The following is a 26,157-nucleotide window of genomic DNA, read 5'->3' on the forward strand; positions in this document are numbered from 1 at the left end:
GGCTCGCTCACTGCAGTATGACATTTCCAGTCGCCTGAACTTCAGAGGGGAATGAGAAATGTGTGAGAAATAGAATTCGGCCCGGCCGCAGCGGGACATTAACACTATTTTCTCCTTTCGCCAGTGACGCACGGGAACCATAGAAACGGTGTTTGGGTGCAGGCGAGCGGGTTGTACAACGCGCTCGTTGGCTGCAAAATGCACATCTGCAGTCGCCTTTCAGGGAACTGACAGAGCGAAGCATTGGAGGCATAATTAATATGCCGTTAGACCGAGATTCGAACACCGGTCTCTCGTGTGAAAAACCAAAGATTCCGCCACTGAGCCACAGGGGGGAACACAAAGGCTTTCAGATGCACGAGCATATAAGAGCATCAACATGTTTTCTTCGGCGATAAATCCCGCTGGGTGCTTGAGTCAGACGGCGCGGCTTCCTCTCAGGATCCAGCGATGCGTAGCTCGCTGAAGAGATAAAAAACTGACCAAACCAGCCTCTCTGGGCCGTATTTATAGCCCTAGCCCCACCCGCTTTCGGCGGGACATGACGTATTGGGCGCGAAGCACCCTCATTGGTTCTGACGTCATGAGGGGCCTCTATCGATAGGCTGGTGCAGTTGCCGCAGAGCAGCCTATGGGCGCGCGAGCTGTCTCGCCCATGTCTGCATGCTGCTGCAATGCGTTTTACATTATTGCAAAATTAAGGCTAATTTTTGGCTTCAATATCTCGAGGAAAAGAGGTTTTCCCCTAGCGTAAGATAACTTACGCAAGTACGAGAGAACCTCTCGTAAGAGAACCACACACACACACACGTTTGTTTCACTATTAATGTATTTTTTGTATACATGACATTTTTTTTTTTTTTTTTTTTCTGTCAATGATGGAACTTGATGTCAAGTTCTGTCAACTTTTGCTTAGTTGGGGACACTTCATTTTCAGCAATATTATTAACTTGAATGCACTGACACTATGGGATCAGAACTAAACTGAGCTGATGACATCACTTTTGCCTCCAGAGCTGCTTATAGATTAATTGAACTCATTTCATAATTGATGAACTACACAATTGAACCAAACAATCAACACTAAACTCATTTCAGTTAAATAATGAGAGCTGCTTTACAGCAGATTTGTATTCTGTTTTTGAAACAAACAGTATTGTATAAAGCGATATATAATTGCTTATATAATGATATTTAATCTATCGCCAAACCCTACCCATTACAGAAACATGTGCAAAACACTAGATTTAAATGAAAATATGATTTTACAGATGACATTTACCAGTACAATAACCCAGTATAAGTTACTAAATTAATTTCATGATAAACTCAAACCCCAAACCCCATCCAAAAAAACAAAACAAACAAAAAACAATCATATAATATAGTAGATTATTATAATTGTCTTTATTATTATAAACCATTGTGTGGTGTATAATGTTAATTTGTCTTGTACCTATTTTCAGCTTCCTGGACAGAATTGAGTCTGTACGACAGAGTGACTACACACCGACAGACCAGGTGAGGGCACTGTCACACTGAATTTATTTTTAATATTATTAGCATTTAGTGTCAGTGAACTGAGAGTTTGTGCATTTCTTTCAGGATTTGCTACGGTGCCGTGTTTTGACTTCAGGGATTTTTGAAACTCGATTTCAAGTAGACAAAGTCAACTTTCAGTAAGTCAACATTTTGATATTACATGTTTAAATGCATTTACAATAAAGCATTTTAATGTACAGTGGGCTCTAAAAGACAATATGTATTAAGTAATTCAGTTTTAGGACTTTTTAGGAAAAAATTAACAAATGAATATATGGCATATAAAATTCTCAAATCATGCTGGAAAACGGATTTTGTTCATGTCTGCTCAAGTTCTGCAGTCATTAAAGCAAAAGGGGCAAATATCAAAATACTACATTTTTCAAATCCATGTTACTTTACAAAAATTATTTAAAAAAAATTATTGTCATTTTCTATTGATTAAGCCTTACTTTACAGACCATCTGTCTGTATGCTGCTTTCATTTGCTGGACTGGTTTTATTTCAATTCATTTTCATATAAATTCATTGTTCTGTTTATTTCTTCTGGTTTTCCTAAAACATTCAATTGTTTCGTGGCGAAACTGAAACCCCTTGGCTTCAATTTCTTTTTCACATTCGCTGAGAGAGTTCTCAATAACGGTCTGTTCTTTAGTTGAAAACTCAATGATCAAAAGCATCAAATCCAAAGAACAATGGCTGAGAATCTCATTCCATCCATACATGCCAACCCTCCCGATTTTTCCGGGAGACTCCCGAATTTCAAAGCCCCTCCCGAAAATCTCCCGGACCGACCTTTCTCCCGAATTTCTCCCGATTTCCACCTGGACAACAATAAGATCTAGGATCTTAATTCTTGGTGACTTATTTGATCAAGCTATCTTAAAGGGATTTATTTGACAAATTCATTTCCTTAAAGGAGAACTCCGGTCAATTTTAACATTGAGCTCATTTTGTTGTAAATTTGGAGTGCTGTCAATACAGAGAACAATGACAAAAATCGGTGTTGCCTACACCGTGTTATCCTCTTTTTAAAATTTGGACCCTGTTGACTTCAATGGGGCATATTTTAAACCTGCTTTTACAAGTGCAAGTTTACATTACAAGTGCACAGGTCATGTGAGTGATTCCTTTAGAGTTAACACTGGTGAATCTGACTGCAGTAGATGTGAAAGATATGAATAAAGTTAATTCGGCCAGCGCTCATACCTGTGTTTACATCCTGTTTTCGGTTGAAGTCCAAAGTAGTCGATTGTCGAGTTCACGCGCGTGATCATAGGTAACTAAACATATGCGCGTTGAAGTCAACAGGGTGCAAATTTTAAAAAGAGGATAACACGGTGTAGGCAACACCGATTTTTGTCATTGTTCTCTGTATTGACAGCACTCCAAATTTACAACAAAATGAGCTCAATGTTAAAATTGACCGGAGTTCTCCTTTAAGGAAATGAATTTGTCAAATAAATCCCCTTAAGATAGCTTGATCAAATAAGTCACCAAGAATTAAGATCCTAGACTTGTCTCCAATGCTTTAAGTAAACGTCTTCGCTCTTGTAACTGTAGATTCATTAACTTTCTCAAAAGACATCTTTGGTGGCAGCTCATGATTAAAAAGTCATTATTATTATCATTATTATTATATATATATATATATATTAGAGGTGGGCATAGATTATTTTTTTAAATCTAGATTAATCTAGATTAATTTTGAAATTAATCTAGATTAAAATGGCTCATTTGAATTCTGCCGAAGGCATTCAGAATATGTGTGCTACCCAAATAATGACTATAAAAGTAAGTCTTTGAGAACGGGTTTCACAAGCCAGGTGGCGCATTAGACCAGGGGCTCATCTCCTGTTTCCAAAATGCATCACAAACTGCTTGAGAAAGCTGTTCTACTCATAGACTGTAAAAGGTTACTACTGTACTGTTACCGTCCGTAGGCAACATTAGGTAGGCCTATGTTATTATCAACTACTATAGGCTATCAATTAGGGATGGGCGATATGGCCTAAAATCTATATTGTGATATACATTGCAGCCTCTTGCGATAACAATATACAGTATATTATAATAAAACCATTTCAGAACAGGTTACACAGACCCATGCTAAACAACTGCTAAATGTATTTTTTTTTAAAGGGTGTATGTAGTTTTGAGAACATATATTGTGCAAAACTGTAAGTATACAACATAATTTTGCAGATAAATAAAATTTAAGAACACTAGCTGCAGAGACTTAAGTAGGTCTAATGTTTATTATGGCTTGGAGCTTATGAAACCCCAAATTTAAAATTAGAATATTGTCTAACTGATGTCTTTTCAGTTAAAAAGAAACACAACAACGATTCTTAAAATCGAGATTATGTGCTACACAACTAAGATATATTGTAATGGGAATAATACGCGCGCGCTGGTATTCAGTGATATCATGTTTCGTTTTGAATTTGTGGTGGTAGAACCGATTAGTCGTGTGTTAACTTACCGAACTGTTACCCCACACACTCTGTATATAGTTTGCTGCTGCTCGTCTGACGGCTTAAACCCGAACCAAGTCCAAATAATGGATGTTGTACCGATCTTTTTCACCAGCTTTCACTTTCAGCCGTGTTTACTTAAGATGACGACGAATATGCGTTGCAGCCGGGTTTACCTCGCGGCCGCGGGTAGATTGCGTCATCATAGCTTGTGTAGTATAGAGCCATCTCCCAACCCAACTTGGAGAATAGATTAACGGCGATATTTTTTTTATCGCGCGATAAGAGTCTCGCGTTAACGCAGCACGTTAACGCCGATAACGGCCCACCACTAATATATATATATTAGGGCTGGGAATCGATAAAAAAAAATTAACTAATTAATTGCACAATTTCTGTAATTAATTGCAATTAATTGCGCTTCCCCCAAGCTTGTAATCATCAATATTTAAACTTAGAATCACCTAATTAAACAACACAGGAAAAAAAGGGAACAGAAAATAGCCCTATATTAAAATATTAAACATCAATATATCAATATATTATTATTTTTCAATAATCAATCAACATAATCAATTTAACAGATTATTATTATTATTATTATTTTATTAATTATTAAAACAAAATATAGTCTTACAAAGCTATTATTACCAGAGCATGTGATCAGAGCAGGTCATTTTACCATTGTTGCCCAGCATGGCTATACCAGCTCAGCAAACAGAAGTCAACAGAGAAATTTCACGTTACTTGAGTGGACTTTACTTTTCCAGTGCTTAGTACATGATTGAAGCCTTTGGGCCGTTAACGACAGAGCCGCCGACACACACACACACACACACACACACACACACGGAACGGAGAGCTCGCCGCTGCTGGGCCATTAACGACAGAGCGAGCCGACACAGACACACACACACACGCACGCGCGCGCGCGGAGCACAGAGCGCGCCGACCGACCGACACACACACACACACACACACACACACTCACGCGCGCGTGCGCGCGGAGCACAGAGCGCGACGCACATACCGAGCGGAAAAGACCCGCTCATGAAAGCTGCCCGAGAATGAAACCTGACCGCCGAACATGGAGGGGTGGGACGGCATATTTCGGCCTTTTTAATAGCAGACGCAACAGGAAATCATTAAAACGAGGCAAAAAAAAAAAGTGCTGCGTCAATTGCGTTATTTTTTTTTAACGCGTTAAACATTTCAAATTAATCGCAAAGATTAACGCGTTAATTCCCCCAGCCCTAATATATATATATATATACAGTGAGGAAAATTTGAACACCCTGCTATTTTGCAAGTTCTCCCACTTGGAAATCATGGAGGGGTCTGAAATTGTCATCGTAGGTGCATGTCCACTGTGAGAGACATAATCTAAAAAAAAAAAATCCAGAAATCACAATATATGACTTTTTAACTATTTATTTGTATTATACAGCTGCAAATAAGTATTTGAACACCTGTCTATCAGCTAGAATTCTGACCCTCAAAGACCTGTTAGTCTGCCTTTAAAATGTCCACCTCCACTCCATTTATTATCCTAAATTAAATGCACCTGTTATGCAGCTAACGACAGGTTAGACCAAATATAGGGACCAAAATATAACTTTTTGGTCATAATTCCACTAACCGTGTTTGGAGGAAGAAGAATGATGAGTACCATCCCAAGAACACCATCCCTACTGTGAAGCATGGGGGTGGTAGCATCATGCTTTGTGGGTGTTTTTCTGCACATGGGACTGGACTGCACTGTATTAAGGAAAGGATGACCGGGGCCATGTATTGCGAGATTTTGGGGAACAACCTCCTTCCCTCAGTTAGAGCATTGAAGATGGGTCGAGGCTGGGTCTTCCAACATGATAATGACCCGAAGCACACAGCCAGGATAACCAAGGAGTGGCTCTGTAAGAAGCATATCAAGGTTCTGGCGTGGCCTAGCCAGTCTCCAGACCTAAACTCAATAGAGAATCTTTGGAGGGAGCTCAAACTCCGTGTTTCTCAGCGACAGCCCAGAAACCTGACTGATCTAGAGAAGATCTGTGTGGAGGAGTGGGCCAAAATCCCTCCTGCAGTGTGTGCAAACCTGGTGAAAAACTACAGGAAACGTTTGACCTCTGTAATTGCAAACAAAGGCTACTGTACCAAATATTAACATTGATTTCCTCAGGTGTTCAAATACTTATTTGCAGCTGTATCATACAAATAAATAGTTAAAAAATCATACATTTTGATTTCTGGATTTTTTTTTTTAGATTATGTCTCTCACAGTGCACCTACGATGACAATTTCAGACCCCTCCATGATTTCTAAGTGGGAGAACTTGCAAAATAGCAGGGTGTTCAAATACTTATTTTCCTCCCTGTATATATATATATATATATATGTATATGTATGTGTGTGTGTGTGTGTGTGTGTGTGTGTGTGTGTGTGTGTGTGTGTGTGTGTGTGTGTGTGTGTGTGTGTGAAAGGAGAATGTATGTGTGTGTGAGAGCAAAAATGTATGTATGTGAAAGGAGAATGTATGTGTGTGAGAGTAGAAATGTATGTATGTGAAAGAAGAATGTATGTGTGTGTGCGTATAGAAATGTATGTATGTGAAAGAAGAATGTATGTGTGTGAGAGTAGAAATGTATGTATGTGAAAGGAGAATGTATGTGTGTGACAGTAGAAGAATGGATTTTGGCTTGTACAGCCCCTCATATTATATATATATATATATATATATATATATATTAGTGGTGGGCCGTTATCGGCGTTAACGTGCTGCGTTAACGCGAGACTCTTATCGCGCGATAAAAAAAATATCGCCGTTAATCTATTCTCCAAGTTGGGTTGGGAGATGTCTCTATACTACACAAGCTATGATGACGCAATCTACCCGCGGCCGCGAGGTAAACCCGGCTGCAACGCATATTCGTCGTCATCTTAAGTAAACACGGCTGAAAGTGAAAGCTGGTGAAAAAGATCGGTGCAACATCCATTATTTGGACTTGGTTCGGGTTTAAGCCGTCAGACGAGCAGCAGCAAACTATATACAGAGTGTGTGGGGTAACAGTTCGGTAAGTTAACACACGACTAATCGGTTCTACCACCTCAAATTCAAAACGAAACATGATATCACTGAATACCAGCGCGCGCGTATTATTCCCATTACAATATATCTTAGTTGTGTAGCACATAATCTCGATTTTAAGAATCGTTGTTGTGTTTCTTTTTAACTGAAAAGACATCAGTTAGACAATATTCTAATTTTAAATTTGGGGTTTCATAAGCTCCAAGCCATAATAAACATTAGACCTACTTAAGTCTCTGCAGCTAGTGTTCTTAAATTTTATTTATCTGCAAAATTATGTTGTATACTTACAGTTTTGCACAATATATGTTCTCAAAACTACATACACCCTTTAAAAAAAAATACATTTAGCAGTTGTTTAGCATGGGTCTGTGTAACCTGTTCTGAAATGGTTTTATTATAATATACTGTATATTGTTATCGCAAGAGGCTGCAATGTATATCACAATATAGATTTTAGGCCATATCGCCCATCCCTAATTGATAGCCTATAGTAGTTGATAATAACATAGGCCTACCTAATGTTGCCTACGGACGGTAACAGTACAGTAGTAACCTTTTACAGTCTATGAGTAGAACAGCTTTCTCAAGCAGTTTGTGATGCATTTTGGAAACAGGAGATGAGCCCCTGGTCTAATGCGCCACCTGGCTTGTGAAACCCGTTCTCAAAGACTTACTTTTATAGTCATTATTTGGGTAGCACACATATTCTGAATGCCTTCGGCAGAATTCAAATGAGCCATTTTAATCTAGATTAATCTAGATTAATTTCAAAATTAATCTAGATTAATCTAGATTAAAAAAATTAATCTATGCCCACCTCTAATATATATATATATATATATATATATATATATATATATATATATATATATATATATATATATATATATATATATATATATATATATATATATATATATATATATATATATATATATATATTTTTTTTTTAATTGGTATCCATTACTTCCTCTTAAAGCAGGAAGTCACACTCAGACCCGGAAATACATATGCAAGACTTGCTCAGCTCTTCATCACAACTTTACAATGATGCTAATGCTCTTCAAAGTAAACCTGTTTTCTTTTCAAGTATAGTTTTTTCTTTTTGGAGTAAGTAGCAATGAACATGAAATCTGACTTTCTTTTTTTTTTTTTTTAATGTGCTGACCAATGTATTGACCAAATGCAAAGAGAAACAGATTATTTTGTGCATGATAGGCTGCATTGTGATCTCTGTGATCACATTCAAACCTTATGTGGATTTCTGTCAGTCTCGAGATTTGTTTAGGATTCAAGAAATAGAGTAGCAGTACCCATACACAAAATAAATATATTTGAAATATATTTTCAGTATATATTTTGGAATATATGCAAATATTTGAAATTGGCCCAATACATATATTTCACACTTAACATCATATATTTTTGTTATATTTCAGAATATATTTCAATGTATTTGGAATATATGCCACATATATTTTGACACTTTTGGGGACCCATACAGAAAAAAATACATTGAAATATATTCTGAAATATAACAAAAATATATGATGTTAAGTGTGAAATATATTTATTGGGCCAATTTCAAATATTTGCATATATTCCAAAATATATACTGAAAATATATTTCAAATATATTTATTTTGTGTATGGGTAAATACATTGGAGTCCTTATATGTATGTCTAAATGTAGTGCAGACTGCTTATGAATCCAGACAAAGAATCAGGTCTGAGAACAGTTATGTCCTGTTGCACACACAGAAGAGGCTGTTTTTCTGGTGGCACATATACTTTTTATTTCTGTCACACTGTACAATCTGCAAATTCAACAAAGACAACAATACATTTGTTTTTGTTTCACAGTGTTGAAAGCTGGCTGTGTGACTACTGTGTGTCAAAAAGTGAAACGCTCTTTCAATAAACTCACATTACACATTTATCTGATACTGTATAGTCACAGAAAATGAAACCGTGTATTCCAGCAAATAAAACAATACTGACATTTCAGTAATCAGAATCAGATAAAGCCCAATTAACATACACCAACTCTATACAAGCACTTCCTAGCAAACACATTTACATTGTGGCAACGTCTGTGGCACGTTGCTTTTCTGCTTTGGCAACGTCGCTGTCTTCGTGCTCGCAACATTGTAACAACGTAGAATTGTAAGACGTGACAGGGCTGTCGCATGATGCTACGCGACATTCAGCAACAGAGACGACGTTCTGACAATTAATTTGTTTATGCTAGATAGGTCCCATGTAGCATGTTATGTTTTGTGGTTAATTTTTAATTAGTCATATGTTATATAATTATATACTTTTTAAATATTGTTTATCCGTATTATTATTTATGGGCCTAACAGTAAATTCATTATAATCAACACCTGCAAGTGTACACTTTGAAGAGTAAAAATGACATAGAAGGTTAGCTAATTCAACTTTATTAAAACTGCATATGGTAATCAAATTGCACTTCCAAAAGTCATACATTTGTGAAATAAATAAATAAATAAAAATAACATTATACAGGGAGTGACTAACTAGCATGAGCAAACATGCGAAAATCTGGCAAAGAAACGAATGAGACGACAAATCAAAGGAAAATATAAACAGGTGTGCGAGCAGTTACAAACATTTTTTTATAATTTATCATTTTTATATAAAAATATAAGTTCAAGGTTGTAGATGAGTGATTCTTTGGGCAAGTATGAAATCATTACAATGAAAATTTAAATGGTCAATGTTTAGGATGATGTCCAAGTCGATGATGAAAAATAGAAAATAGCCCTTCAAGTGCTCTTCCAATATTCCAAGAAAAACAAGATAGCCCACAGTCACATCCTTGTACTTAGGATATTTGATAATCCAGAAGATAATGCAGTGAGAACAATCCACTTGATGTGGTGTAAGTGGTAGAAACCACTTGAATCCCAGGATGTCCTTCGAAAAAGAGTAGGGGTGTAACCCCGGCATCCTGGCCAAATTTGCCCCTTGGCCTCTGTCCATCATGGCCTCCTAATCATCCCCATATTCTGATTGGCTTCATCACTGTCTCCTCTCCACTAGTAAGCTGGTGTGTGGTGAGCGTTCTGGCGCAATATGGCTGCCGTCGCATCATCCAAGTGGATGCTGCACATTGGTGGTGGTTGAGGAGATTCCCCCATCTATGTAAAGTGCTTTGAGGTCTCTGAAAAAGCGCTATATAAATGTAACAAATTATTATTATTATTATTATCAGTAGAGCCTATACATGGGGTGTTGCATCTCATACCGATTCAACACCCCAAAATATAAGATAACATTTAATGAGTCCATCTACAAAAAGAAAATAAATTTAGCATTAGCTAGAGAGCCCACCCATAAATTATATACATCAAGTGAAAACAAATGCACAACATAAGGAGAAACAAAACTTACATGATTGAATGGGAAACAAAGTTACTCAATCAGGATTCAGCTGGAGTGTTGCTGGAGGTGCTAGGATAAAACCATGCTTCCCTTTTCCAAACAAACTGACTTCTTCTATGTTACTACCTGTTTAACTAGAGGTTCTAAAGCTCATGCGCCCCTTGCGGTGAGTATGACACAAAAAGTACAAGGGTAGCAGCTAACACTGTTACAAACTGATCTCATTAACTGATACAGGGAATATTATCAGAAAAATTTTCATTTATCAGAAAAATATTTATTTCAGATATTTAATTTTACTGAAAAAAAAGTCTCTCTTTCATTCCTTTCGCTGTTAGTTATCCTTTTCTTTTCTTTTTTTTTTTTCTTTTTTTTGTTGTTGGTGAAAGTAGAATTGTTTAAATTTATGAGACCGATTAAATTAAAATCCTTTTCTGGACCATCATCTACGGATGTACGGTTGAGTTTTTTAAGATGTTTAAACCCAAGAGTACATTCACTTCTGAAACAACTAATCCTTCTGTAAACATATTTTGAAGATTGGTTGATGATGATGTGAATAAATTGTTAAACAAGGAAAACTGATACTACTGCTTTTTTATTTTTATTTTTTTATTAAAATACAATATTAAAATACCATGGCTCCAAATTATGCCAATCTCTTTATGGGGAAATTTGAGTGAGATTATGTTTAACATAACAATACTGTTTTAGGAAATATAAAGATGTGGTTACATTATATTGACAGTTGTTTCCTTATTTGGACATGGACAAAAAAATAACTACTGGAATTCGTAAACTTTCTAAATTCTAGACTAGAATCTAAATATGATTAATTTGCTAGATGTGCTAATTGTAAAGGAAAATAACAACTTAAAAACAGTTTTTCAGAAACCTACCGATAGAAACAATTATTATAACAATTACTATCATCCTCTTTCACTAAAAAAGGGTCTGCCGTTTAGACAATTTCATAGATTACACCGAATTACCACATTATTGGCTTCAATCAGCATATAACAAGGCTAAAGAATTAAATATGCAACAATTATTGAATCAAGTTTATAGGAGACAAAGAAAATCACAAATAAATTCAAATGAAGTATAATAAGTATTAAGTATAATATCAAATTAAGAATATTATAAAGAAATATTGGAATATTCTTTTGACTGATCCTTCATTAAGAGATATTTTTAAACACTCTCCTTTATTTATTCACAAAAGATCAAGTAACATAGCAAATAAACTGGTAAAATCTGACATAGGCACAGAAAAGAAACCAACCTTTATAATAGGTTAATTTCCATGTAGAAACTGTGTAGCTTACATGCTTTACAACACGTAATCTACACGTTAAAATGCCCTTGTCCATTATTTTACATCTTAAAAACGACACGTCCAACATTACAATTCATGTTGTAAATAAGACAACATCTGTATTGCAAACCACTCTATGTTGCGGTTGCTGTTGTTGCTGTTTTTGGCCTATATCTACCAACGCAATGCCATTGCCATAGAAACCAATGCAGATATTCCAGAAAATGAAAGAGTGGCATTGACACACAAATCAGATCTGAACAGTTGTTATACACAATGTGGACAGTCACTAAATTTAGATCTGATTCCAATTGTATACACAAATAATCGGATTTGGACTGACAGTCTGAACGTAGCCAAAGAGCTGTCACTGTCCATAAAATACATGACAATATGAAAGCATGTGGCTGATGAAAAACAGGAGCCGTATGCTACACAGAAACACAACAACACAAAAGCATGCTGCCAATGTTGAGCATGAGCTGCATGCTACACAAAAGGTGACAAAATGAAAGCACGAGGCTGATGATAAACATGAACCGAATGCAACACAGAACACAATGAAAACAGAAACCAGGTGCTCAACAAAACATGCAAGACAAGAGTGCACGGTGAGTGAATGTACACTCAACCTCTGTATGTTTTTGTACTATTTTGAGTAAGTAATTACTTCACGACAGCTGAAAAAGTATGTTCTATAAAGTATGAATGTGTGTAGTATGAATGTATTTTGGAAAATGTCCATCGTATGCACACTTCAGAATCTCTCCGTAAGAAGTTGGCCATCCGGGTACTCTTTGCCTGCTCTTTTTGAGTACTGTGAAGTCAGACATACTTTTTTTGTCGCATTCTGTTTTTTGCCTAGGCTACTATATAGTAGGGGGAAGTATGTGATTTTGAATACAGCCATGGGGAATGAATGTTGGAACCCTGACACTGAACCTAAACCAGACTAGACAGAAGTGCCAGTATCTGAACACCATGTTCCACACATTCAACATTTCACGCAGATGAAAGAGTGTACGGCCCGAGCGTACTCAAAACCACACGCTCACACTAAGACAAGACGATGGAGTGTCAGAGCTCTGTCACCAAACCAAGACTAAACCAGACCGAAGTGACAGAACCCTGACAGTGCTGAATGTGACTGAGCTAGCAAAGACAAAATTCAGAAGTGAAAGTTCATTAGAGGAACTGAAGCATTTAAACTAGTGATCACAGACCTTTGGACCTCACTAATTTACTAAAATTGTATTAAAACTTGTGTTCAAAACCTTTTTAACCACCAATCTTGTTTTTTCTATTTTAAAATATAATGATTGAGAACTGCATGCAATCACTACATTGTAATTACTACATTGTTTTCAGTTGATATACAGAAACATTTCTTATTTCTTTCTCCTTGTGTGTCAGTATGTTTGATGTGGGTGGTCAGAGAGATGAAAGGAGGAAATGGATTCAGTGCTTTAATGGTGAGCTTGTATGTTCCTCAAGCTTTGTGGTAGAAAATTTAAATACATTTAAAATTATTTGTGTTTTTTTCCGTAAATAAATTCCTGAAACCTGTTTTTATAGTTAATATCTAAAAGTGACTAATGGTATTAACGTTAAAAAGATAGTTCCCCAAATATTTACATTCTGTCATCATTTACTCACCCTCATGTCTTACCAAACCTATTAGACTTTTGGTTAAACACAAATTAATATATTTTTATTGAAACCTGAGAGGCTTCTATACCATTCAAAGTCCAGGTAAGCAAAACTTAGAAGATCAAAAAAGGTCGTTAAGGTATTGTAAAACAAATCGATATGAATCCAGTGGTTTAATCATTGTCTTGTGAAGGGATGAAATAATTAGAATTGTATTTACATCGAAACAATGATTGACACATTCACACACATATTTACACGTAAGCTAATGCGTGAGTTGTGTTTGCATCATGCACTTAAACCAACCTTCTTTTTTTTTAATCATACACACGCAAGAACCAATGAGGTTTGTTCTAGCGCTTAAATGTTTACCATATATATGTATGTCTATGTGTGTCTAAATTATGTTTAGCATATAAAGTTATAGTATATCTTCACAATATTTAAAGATTAAACTCCTCAACTCATATGGATACCTTTAACAACACCTTTAAAAAAAATTTGGATCTTTTACAATTTGGTTACCTGGATAGAGGGACAGAAACCTTTTCATTAAAAATATAAAAATGTTATGTTTCGAAGATTAACCAAAGTCTTATGGGTTTTGAACGATATGAGGGAGAGTAAATGACAGAAGTTAAATTTTTGGGTGAATTATCCCTTTAAGTGTGTGCTTGGCTATTATATATTTCTTCCTGTCTATATTCACAGATGTGACCGCCATCATCTTCGTGGCAGCCAGTAGCAGTTATAACATGGTCATAAGGGAAGACAACAGCACCAACCGGTTGCGCGAGTCTCTTGATCTGTTCCGCAGCATCTGGACTAACAGGTTTCACAGTTCTGCTGTTTCTTGGGAGTTCTCAGTTCCCGTCCCAAGTGCTGCAGAAGTTATCCTGAAGTGCATCTATATGTTTGTAACAGTTACCGATTCTTTTTATTAGAGGTCAGCAATAGGGCTGGACGATGTGTTGAATATTCACAGTGTACACACACCTGTCATGACAACTTTTGGAGAGATTGGCATGGTAATACAGATTGGGATGGTAATGGATTTGTAAGACATGCTTCTTTTTACAAACAAGACTTGAGTGAAGATCCAAATGCAGCATTTATTAGGACAGTCCAGAAACGTACTCAAAATAGCAGGCAATGGGTCAAAACACAGGCAAACAATCCAAATAAACAGCAAGGCAAGAAACACAGGTAAAAAGGGTAATCCAATAGACAGGCAGAGAACCCAAAATCCAAGGTACATGAAATCATGAATATCGCTCAGAGATGCGGTGTAACACTAGGCAAAACCTCGCAATAAATGAAAGAGTGAAACAGGCTTTTATAGACAAGAGTTAATGAGTAACAGCTGTAGACAATCAGTGATGATGAAATGGGACAGAGGATTATGGGGGATTATCCATATCTGTCTTAGATGGAATGGCAATGAACACTAGTCCATGATGGAGTGCCCCCTGGTGGCTTTCAAGGGCACCCCAGCTGGACATATCCCACCACCTAAGGAGTGGCTTTTAGACGCTCCTAATATGGTCAAGAAGTCCAGGAGCGAGGCGGACCAGGGAGCGGGGTGGAGGGTCAAGTCCATGGAATGGAAGAGGAACAGGAGACGAAGGCTGAGCAGGCGGCAAGGGCAGCGCAGAACGTGCAAGTGGCCAGGGTGGGAGCAGCCTGGGCTGATGACAACCAGGGTGGAGCAGAAGACCCCCAGGGTAGATCTGGTGGAACTGGAAACCACCACTGCTGATCAGACGAAACTGAAACGCAGAGCACAGAGAGGTTAGCGTTGGCCTCAGGGCCCATGTCAAAACAGGCTGGGAGCTCAAGATTGTCCTCAATTGTCAGAGGAACCAGCAGGGTGTTCCAGGTTGGCCTTTGAGGTAATTTCTGGGCAGACACGCAGTTCGGGAACGACCTCTATGGCTGGTGGAAGCAGACTGAAATCTCAGGGACGACCTCCGTGGTTGTATCAGGGCAGACAGGAAGTTCACGGGCTAGAACCAACACAGGACTGAGCTCTGAGGCTGGAGCGGACTCTGGAGTAGACTCATGGGCTGGAGAGCAGTGTGCGGCCCAAACACACAAAATAACTGTAAAATTGCTGTAACATGGAGTGCAGTCGACAGTGGGACCACCTCTGAGACCCCCAGACTTGATTCCACCGCTGAGATACCAGCTGCTCGCACAGACTTTAGCGGTTGTGTACTCCAAGCTGGAAGCAAGTCTCGAATGCCCAGGAATCGCCTTGACAGCTTCAGATGTGACATTCATGACGACCAGAAACACTGATGTGGCGTCCATGATGGCTGAAGACTCTGGCATGGCGGCCTTGTTGTGGACAGGCTGTGGTGTGGAAACAATCGGACTGGAAGGTACTGAAAGTACAGGACTAGTGATCATCATAAGTGAATATGCTGGTGACCGTGGAGGGCCAAGCTGCGTGGCCATCGGAGCTTGATGCATGGTCCCCCTCCCCAAAAGTTGTTTAGGGGAAACGTCCTACTCTACTTCCCCAACAGTAAAAGGGGAGCCACTTAGCATTATAGTCCAAATAGTCACGTAAACAATTTACCCTCCAGGAAGCCAAGATTTAATTGGCTCATTGAGTCTGTAACGAAAAATGTCCTTAAGCTCAACTTCATCAAAAGGTACAAGATAAGACAACTCACAGAATCGGTAAATGGTTGACCGGGTCCATAATGGATTTGTACATGGCAAGGTTTTCTGTTAAAAACTGATCTGAGACTTGAGTGAAGATCCAAATGCAGCATTTATTTAGAAGTTTAGAATCGTAATCAAAACAGCAGATAATGGGTCAAAACACAGGCAAACAATCCAAATAAACAAGCAAGGCAGGAAACAGGCAGGCAGGCAGGCAGGCAGTCCAAAAACCAAGGTACATGAACTCAAGAATAACTCAGTGTAATGCAGTGTAACACTAGCCAAAACCTTGCAATAAATGACAGAATGAACCAGGCTTTTATAGACAGAGCTAATAAGTAACAGTTGTAGACAATCAGTGAGGATGAAACGGAGCATAGAATTATGGGGATGGAATGGCAATGAACACTAGTCCGTGATGGAGTGCCCCCTGGTGGCTCTCAAGGGCACTCCAGCTGGTGATCGTGACACTGCTGCTGCTGCACATGTAACACACATGAATTAATCCCCCGTAGCAGATCTATACAGGTGGAGGGTTTCTGGAAGCGTGCTGCAGACTATTAACAGCATCACTACCAATATTTTAATGTTGAGCCGCAGCTCATTGGCCGCAGCTCACTGGCTTTTAGCTGCGTTATGTAGATAATGATGTTGATCTTGGATGTTGTCACCTGCAATCGTGATGACCGTAACATGAGGCGTCTCCCGCTTGCATTTTGATCTGTAAACCCTTGCTTCCAAATTAATCTTGTTACCCACCAAATTTATTTTAAAATCTTTTATAAATCCGTCCATGGCATATTTAAGTCCCATTAGAATACTCCTCGACGAGAGGTGGTCCTTCTGTGTCCAAAATGTATCAAAAACATCTTGGGACAAGGTTTTCACATTGACAGCTGTCATTGTAAGACAGTTTGACAAAAAGCAACTCCATTTGTTTGTCCAAGTTAGCTACAGTAACTAAGGGGGTGAGGCTTACCGATTGGTCAATTGCGTAAACGCAGCAGCTAATATGCTTAGTAAATTACTCCACAGACTGTTAAACATAACACTAGATTAAACTGTTATGATTGCTCATTTAATAAGCAAACCACACAATATGCATGGGATATGGAGTAAAAGTGTCACGTGTGGTTGCATTAAGGCAGACGAAGATAAGGATACATTTCCAACACAAAAGTTTAATGGTAATAATATAAAGGATAGCAGACAGGCAGCAACACACACTATACACATCGTAGATCGGACAAAGATTGACTGAACAGACGGAACTTAAATGCAAACACAGATGACTATGATTAATGGAACACAGGTGATACAGATGAACTGAAAATGACAATGAAGATGACACGTGACATGTGATGACAGGCAGACAAGTCTAATGAAAACAAACTAAACAAAACAAAACACAATTGTGACAAAAAGAGTGTTCACTTTTTTTAGTTGTTGATTTCAGATGCTTTCTATAAGCGCATTGCAGACTGCTAACAGCATTGCTACCAGTATTTGAATACTGGCTGGTGCAACAGCAACCAATCAGCTGCGCTATGTAGATAATGTGATTGCTACCAAATGATTTAAGGACCTAATCAGCCTGCGCCATCAAGAGTTTCATGCCAGAACTAGGTATATTTATAAATATGCAAATATTTGATTCCCACATATATATTCCACATATACCATACATATATATAATATTTTTCCAGCAAAAATAACTATACAGTTATATACAGTTATTGTGATTTCAAAATTCCTACTGGGATCTTTTTGGTCATTGCACCCATGCCTAACATTTGATTTTTTAAGTCAAAGAGAGAAGACAGATGGCAACTTTAAATACAAAGGCTTATCGCCTAAAATAGTGGCTCAAAGCTGCGGCTGAACGTCTAGAATTGTCAGATATATAAATATAGACATGCTCAAACTGTCTCACTCTGTGTGTTTTCAAACAGGTTTTTAAGGACCATTTCAGTGATCTTGTTCCTCAACAAACAGGACATGCTGGCAGAAAAGATCCTGGCAGGAAAATCCAAACTTGAAGATTATTTTCCAGAGTATGCTCGCTACACACTTCCTCCTGAAGGTATGATCGCATATTTAACTATAGAAAAAGTGGTATGAAAATATGATAAAATGTGCTGGAAATATTCAAAAACACATATCAATTATAAACACATTAAAATCATTTTAAAAAGTAATAATTAATAAAAATAAAAATAATATTAAACCAACACATAAAATTAGCAGCACTATGCAGTTTTTGTCTGCATTAACATAAAAAAAAATTATAACATTAACATTAAAGATGGGTACCATGTGGCCATGACAGGTAAAAGTGTCCCTAGAGCAGGCTTTAACCCTCTGGGGTCTAAGGTGTTTTTGGGGTCCTTGAGATGTTCTGACATGCCCTGACATTTGTGCTTTTTTCAGTTGCTTATAAACATATTAATGGCAAAGGTGTAATTACACTCTATATAGCACAAACAGGGCTATCATAATATGTGAGCAACATGTATGTACATGTTTGTATTTTTGAGAGAATAATGTTTATGCATGGTTATTGAAAAAACTAAAAACTAAAGACATTGTTTTTGTAACAAAACACATACTAAATATGTGTCAATAAGACTTTTGACTAATGGATGTCGTCGCCTAGAGTTTTTTCTTCAAAATGATGTGAAAATCATCCTACCTAATCATTCACATAAAACAATACATTGATTTAAATTTTGCAAGACCATATGCGAGTGGGCGTCAACGATCATGCATATTTAGTGGTTCACACCTGAGGAGACAATGGGGCCCGCATACTTAATGAGCCATTCATTCAGGTGTGTCACTGAGCCACAAGAAAAAATGCAAGAGCAATATATATATATATATATATATATGTATATGTATATATATATATATATATATATATATATATATATATATATATATATATATATATATATGTGACCAGTCACGGAAAGTAGGGACACAAGTCGGTTCTGGGGCATTTTGAGTTATTCACATATTCTGAAAGTGTAGTATTCAAGCTTTCCAACGATGTGTAACACATGTAAATCTGATAATATTTGGAGAAGTTGTGGCCATTTGAAGGTAGGCACTCAAAAAAAACTGAAATGGTAGAAATCTGCTTCTAAAGATTGGCAAGTTCTCGCCCTTCTGGGAATGACAATAGGGCTCATTTACATCTCATTTAGATAAGTCATACCCCCTGTAAAGCTCCCCCGGCGTCTCCCCCTCCCCCTGAATGTACCAATTCTACAAATTCTCTAAATAAAACATCTCCAGTTAACTGGCAGAGCATTCATTTTGTTCGTTTTTTAAATAAGATACTAGCGCTGAAATGTGTTTTTTTTTAAATCAAGTGATCAAAGTGCTCGTTGCCACTGCGATCAGTGGCGCAGATAGGCTACAGTGTTTACTCGTGTGGCTCGCGCACACACTGCATTGTCTTCACTCGACGCGCGCTTCAATCCGTTGCGTTGCGGATACTCTCTATTCGTTCTGTTGAAATAACAAAATAATTCAAACGTTTGCGTGTCCCTGCTTGATATACAACCACTGATGAACATAATCGTTTTGATGAGAGAAAAAAAACTATACGAGAAAAAATAAAAAAATCCATACAAGGGCGGATTCGAACTCTCAACCTCTGACACGGCTGGCGAAAGCTCTACCACTGTACCATTCATATACACATTAATGATACAGGCGGATCTATGTATTGGCACTGACAACATGTATTAGGCTACATCTCATTAAACGACAAATTAAACCCCATGTAACCTACTATTTAAATCGATTGCTGGACATCGTAATGTTATTGGCGTCCATGTTCATTGAATTTTGAAATCAGATAGAGCCGGCCAGAGCGCTGCATAATAAGTAGCCACGCCGGCTTAAATTCAGTATGGAAATACACACCGACAATGACACGCCCCTACTGCGAGCTAGAATCTCCGAAAAACAAGCCGATTTCAACATCAAAATGTACGCTTTTAAATATACCAATACTGCTATCTCAAACATGGAGAGGCTTCTTCGTGATCTCAACTAACAGATTCTGCAAAAAAACGAAAATCACCAATTTTGAAAAAAAAACGCTTCTTTCTCATTTTGCTCGAAAGTTGTGCTGCCGACTTGTGTCCCTGGTTTCCGTGACGGGTCACATATATATATACTACCAAATTGGTTCACAGTTGGAAGCATCTCATTTTATGTCTAGTAATTGTGCAGTTAATTCTCATACTGTATTTTCAGTTTTGGAATATGTATCCTCTCCCCAAATTTGTCACTAATAAAACACAATAAAAATTATTTAAATAAAAGTTTACATCTACCTTGTAAATATATTTTTTATTAAAAAGGTTACAATTACAACAACAATTCAAGTGCAATCTTTCTTTGTAAAAACTAAAGTATACATTTTATATCATACATATTTCAAAGTTAAGGATTCATTACTTTGAATATAGCCTAGGCTACATTGGGAAAAACACTAATACATATTATTTGATTACTTTATTTTTGACAAAACATACTATATTTAACATATGAGCAAAAATTGGCAAACAAAAGCTTATTTGAGGTGGCAAATATTTTACAGTAAAAATGTATAATCTATCCAAAACTAGTCAACGAAATGTTGTCTTTCATATGTCTGTAACATAGGTCTTTCGTTTATATAAGAAATATAAATGTTAATTTGCAGTTTAATACGTTGCTTATACAAATACATTTTATTTCAACATTTTTCGACATATTTGCGAGCGCGCATCTCTGCCATTCATTCATTCACACACAGAAACGCGATTCACTTGAGAATGAAAAAAGCGTACTACAGTATTCTCAGGATCCGTTGCTCCTCGAAATACCAGCACTTCTGAGGTACATTTTCCATTATTCCTCACAGCGCCGCGAGACAGTGTAAACAAGTACAATGATCTGAATAAACTTGATGTGTTTTCTTGAGCTGATATGTGGGCGTTCACAGTTTGTATGGGATCGCCTCAGTCATTTGCGTTTGAATAGCGCGCGCTCTCCGTGGGCGGAGTCACATTCAAAATAATTAGCTGAGAAGAGAACGACTGACATCTCTCTCTTTTCATACAGATTACATAAACTGAGAATATTTGTTTTTTATAAAGATTACTTCATTTAAAAGAAGAGAATTCAAGCTTCATGCCTGTGTGTCTGTATGCCTGTTTGACTGAGTATTCGCTGAGTTACAGTTCATTTTCGGACGCGTTTCAGAATTGACTTCACTGAGCAGAACTCGCATCATGTTTATTTTTCTTTATTTGGCGAAAAGCACAACACTTTGTTTTTATTATGAGTATACACAAAAAAAATACACACTTAACAGGATCGATTGATGTATATATATTTTTTTTTTTTACTGATAAGGAAAAAAACGAGCCTATCGCGCCGGCGTGATAGCCGACCTCAGGGGGTTAATAAACAGCCCTAAAGGTACAGTAAGCGATTCCTGGTAAAACAAAACAAAACAAACACGCCCCTACCCAAAAGGATCACACCCCTGTCTTGATGCCTCCACCCCCATATTCACGTACACGCTATGCAACACAGTCAACAACTAAGGCGGAATCTGCTGTGCCTACCGCCAGAGAGTATGATGTCATCCATAAGTGAAAGCAATTCATCATGACAATTTGTTGACAAAGACTTGTTAATACTAATGCTTCTATTTTTAAAAAAAAACATCTAAAAAGAATATGTTTTTTGGCATTGCTGTTTGAGCTAAATGAGGTAAATCAACTAGATAGTCAAGTCACATTTATTTATATAACACTTTTTACAATACAGATTGTTTCAAAGCAGCTTTACAGAGATAACAGGAAAATAATGCAACAACGTTTGTTTCCAGAAGAAAACAGTCCAGCTTAATGTTCAGTGATGTTTCATTTTTGTTGTAATAAAGTTAATTTAGTTAATTTATATATATATATATATATATATATATATATATATATATATATATATATATATATATATATAGCCGCTCTGGAGATAACTGTGATGTCATCGTCCAGCTCAGTTCAGTTCTCATATAAAGGTGTCAATGCAGGCAGATCAATATTATTGTTGAATATTAAATTAAATGTTACATTTACACAAGATACACAAGATAGACGTAATATTAAAATTTACATCTGCAAAAAATGACACGAATGCACTTGAAGTGCACTTGACATGAACCTATTTTAAAGCATTCTGTTTACCAAAAACGGAAAATGAACACTGCTAGATTATTAATTCTAGGGGTGTAATGGTACTGTACATGTATGCGTCCTGAACAAGCATGCTGCACAAGTCCTGAAAAGTGGAGCCAAAGCATCTCGATCACCCCCAGGTGGTTGGTCCCAGTATAGGTCATAAACCCCGCCCTCCCCATGAAGTCTAATGGAACGCGACGGAAACTAAACAACCAAATTACACTTTAAATATTGTTTTTCTAAAGATGTTTTCTGTCATTCTAGGTAGTTTTTATCACACTGATTTAAGTTGAAGTGTTCTTTTTTAAAAATAAGTTTGGTCTTAGTTCGTTATTTGATGCTATAAAAACGGGAATGTGATGTCATGATTTTGTCACCAAAAGCCTTTTTGGGGGGATTTTCGGGAGGAGATTGGAGCTGCAACTTTAATTTCTACATATCCATAACTGTTTATTTCACACAGTAAACTTTGTACTAACCGTTTCTGCGGGAGTGAGGGCGGGACCTTGATATCGCGGCTCCACTTCCTGCTCACTGTTGCGCAGACTCGGGTCCCGCGTTCACTACTGCACAGAATCAGGTCCCAAATCTGCATAAGATGTCAGCGCAATATTAGTACTTTGGCGGCTTCACTTTTCACCAATGGAAGAGAGTGAAGGGGCATCGTCCATCTTTTTTTTATAGTCTATGGTCCTAAACCATACGGTACAGACGTCACGGTTCGGTGCATGCAGTCACACATCGAATACATTAAGTCACAAGCGATCCACATTCCAACCCAGAAGGTATTGAAACGCAGTTTGCTACCAGTAAAAAGCACAGAACAAGAAGAAGAGACGATCGATTGGTATGTTTACATCTCTCAACCAGTGTTTCCACTGCGGAAAGATATCAATAAAACAGCTTGAGAATAATATCTCACGTAGCATTACATTTACCTCAGGTATTTAATGTCGACAGCAAGTTACTTTGCTAGAGAAATTATCTCTAGAGGGGAGCATTTCGTATATGCACTATATTAGCCTATTCATTATATTTAATATAGTAGTGTATGTTAGTAATGTCTTGATTATTTAATACATGTTTAAATAAATTTGTCATGAAAACAAGTTATGACAACCACTGTGTAAATGATTATACAGAGTAGAAAATTAACTTTATAATTAAATTTAGAAGTTTACCTGCCTTATGTGCGATTTCCTTTTTTTTTTTCTTTTTTTTTACATTATTATATCTAAAAATAGCAACTGAATGTAATAATTTGGGCTCTGTTGTTAATTGTAACCTTTAATATTATACTAATGTGTAATTAAGGGCTCCCTATATAGTTTATAGCATTAGCCAAGCTAGATAAAAATGTTCCTTAAGAAAATTGTAATTATAATTGAATTTATTTAAACATAGACACATTTGTTAAAAAAAAAAAAAAACAGTTTATTAAAATAAAAACAGATGAAAGAAGCAATTCTGTGTTAAGTTTACACCTCCGTTTTAGGTACCTCCGACCCGTCATGTTTGTGTACCGTTAAACCCATAAAGAATAATGTTTAAAAAAAAGTAAAAAAAAATTAAAAGGAATATGATTGATTCAAATTTAGTCACATAATCTAGACATGTAGTCTAGAGTTTTTGTTTCAAAACGATGTGAAAATAAACTCGTTCACATAAACCAATATATTGATTTAAAATTTGTAAGACATGTTTTGTGTAAGAAAGCTCTATGTGAGGAGGCGTGAATCATCATGAATATTGATGCATTTCACACCTGGAAAGACAAAGACCCTCCCATAATGGCCCTATCAGGTGGGACTGTGAGGAAACTATAAACAAAGAATGAGGAGAGATTTAAAAAAGAATGGCTTTTTGATTGTTTGGATTTATTTACAAGATACAAAAGACAAAAAGGCTCATTATTGAGCACACAGAGAGACGTGAACAGTCACACACCTTTGTGCTCATTTCCAAGGTGTTTGCTTCAGACTCATCTGAATGTTTAAGTCAGCAGGGCTCATCAGTGTCATGGCCAGTTGCATAAACTGTTAAGACTAGTCTTACAAGTTAGTCATCCAATTTTATTCTTAAACTGTTAATAACTTTTTAAAGTCAGTAACATAAAAACGTAGATTGGTCTAATTTGACACCGAACAGTAAGACTGATTACCCCTAACTAACTTCTAGTCTATCATACTAGTTCTTAAGACACAGTCTTAACATAATGGCTATGTTTATGCAACTGGCCCCTGGACCCTGTATAAAAAAAATTAATTAAAAAAAGACAACTGTGAACATGCTGATATCAGGAGAAACTATAGGGCTGTACGATTTGGGGAAGAAAATCTAATTGTGATTTTTCTGGTTAAAATTGCGATTTAAAGATCACAAAAATATATATTTATAATAAACACCAGGTTTGTTGTGCCTTGTAGGCATATACTTGTAGGGCTGCATAAAATAATAATATTTTTTACTTTACAGAAATGCAGGCGGCTTATAACGATAAATCAATAAAAAGGAACACTTCAGTACACTACACTAGAGAAACATATATGGATTATCATATGTTACTTCAAATGTGCATACATTCGTTATGACTTTATGAAATGAGATTGGAGTAAAAACATGTAGCCTAATGTTTGGCACATTTTGCTTTCAGCTGCACAGTGCGAGTGACCCAAACTTACAATGCTTTACATTATTGTTACCACATTAAATAAACATCTACGTTTGAACAGATATCCACGAATTTACAGTATTTATTCCACAGTATTTAACAGTAAACACAGGTCTAAACATTACAATATTCATCTTGTTAGTGTAAACACTCATACTAGCCTACTTTTATATCACGCTGTGTTTTATATTATCAAGCTTAAAACTTCCTCGTGTCCTACATGTGTTTATTTAGCATTGAACGGTTGCCTACCTGTCTATAGTTCATATTTCAACATGTTTCCGTCGATTTCATACATTTTAGTCTGACACCAGTTCAACTCAGTTCAGTTCAATGTGAAGTTTATGCAACAATAACACGCTAACTATTATAAGTGATAATGCATGTCTTACCTTAAAAATCGTACCTTCAAATCGCATTATTCTCCTTCTGAGAAGAAGAATCCAGTGTAAACTCACAACGTGTCTTCCAAACTCGATGAAAAGCAGAGGAATGAAGAAGTTTGATTCTTTGTTTTGAGGTAATGAGGGTGTTTACAGTAGGACTGTAATCTCCTAGTCGATTAATTGGTCGATACGTTCTGGCTCGACCAAAATTCTGATTGGTCGATTTTTTGCCGCGTTCATTTCATCAGGTGGAAAGTACTAATTGCTAATGGGGGTGTTTTCAGAGCACCCCTGTTTCACAGGTAACAGTCTGTCTTCAGAACACCCCCTTGCTTTCACTTCTTTTGGATTAGCCCAACCCACTGGAGAAAAGAGACAGATTGAAGAAAGTAGGCTACTAGAAGGTTTGCTGAATATTATTTATTTAATTGTGAGAGCGTTTAATTCATAGTCAGTCCTCTTCTACCATGTCAACAAAGACATCGGCAGTGTGGCAGCATTTTTTTTAAATAGAAAACGGGAAAAAAGTCGAATGCAAATTTGCGCTGTGTGTTTGTATTCGTTTTGAGCCTATGCTTTATTTTCCAGTTATGCACTTTATTTCGTTTCTGCTCTTGATATGGTTTGTTTAATAAATATTCTTTTTTTATTAAAGTGGACGTGCCTTTTGTGTTTAAGAGTAAAAGCTTTAAGTTA

At 36.9% G+C, this 26,157-nt stretch overlaps 1 protein-coding gene across 2 annotated transcripts in view; it reads left to right on the forward strand.

The window, feature by feature from the left end:
- gnal (guanine nucleotide binding protein (G protein), alpha activating activity polypeptide, olfactory type) overlaps positions 1-26,157 on the forward strand; it is a 168,288-nt gene that overhangs the window by 133,146 nt on the left and 8,985 nt on the right. The window contains exons 6-10 of one of the 2 annotated variants that reach the window (XM_082184839.1): positions 1,467-1,521; positions 1,606-1,679; positions 13,247-13,305; positions 14,195-14,315; positions 18,109-18,239. In XM_082184839.1, the coding sequence (XP_082040965.1) occupies positions 1,467-1,521; positions 1,606-1,679; positions 13,247-13,305; positions 14,195-14,315; positions 18,109-18,239 (440 nt within the window). The remainder of the gene's footprint in view (positions 1-1,466; positions 1,522-1,605; positions 1,680-13,246; positions 13,306-14,194; positions 14,316-18,108; positions 18,240-26,157) is intronic. The other variant, XM_082184840.1, reaches the window with a different exon arrangement.

Source organism: Leuciscus leuciscus (genome assembly GCF_965113295.1).
Source record: "Leuciscus leuciscus genome assembly, chromosome: 11".
NCBI classification, from domain to species: Eukaryota; Metazoa; Chordata; class Actinopteri; order Cypriniformes; family Leuciscidae; genus Leuciscus; species Leuciscus leuciscus.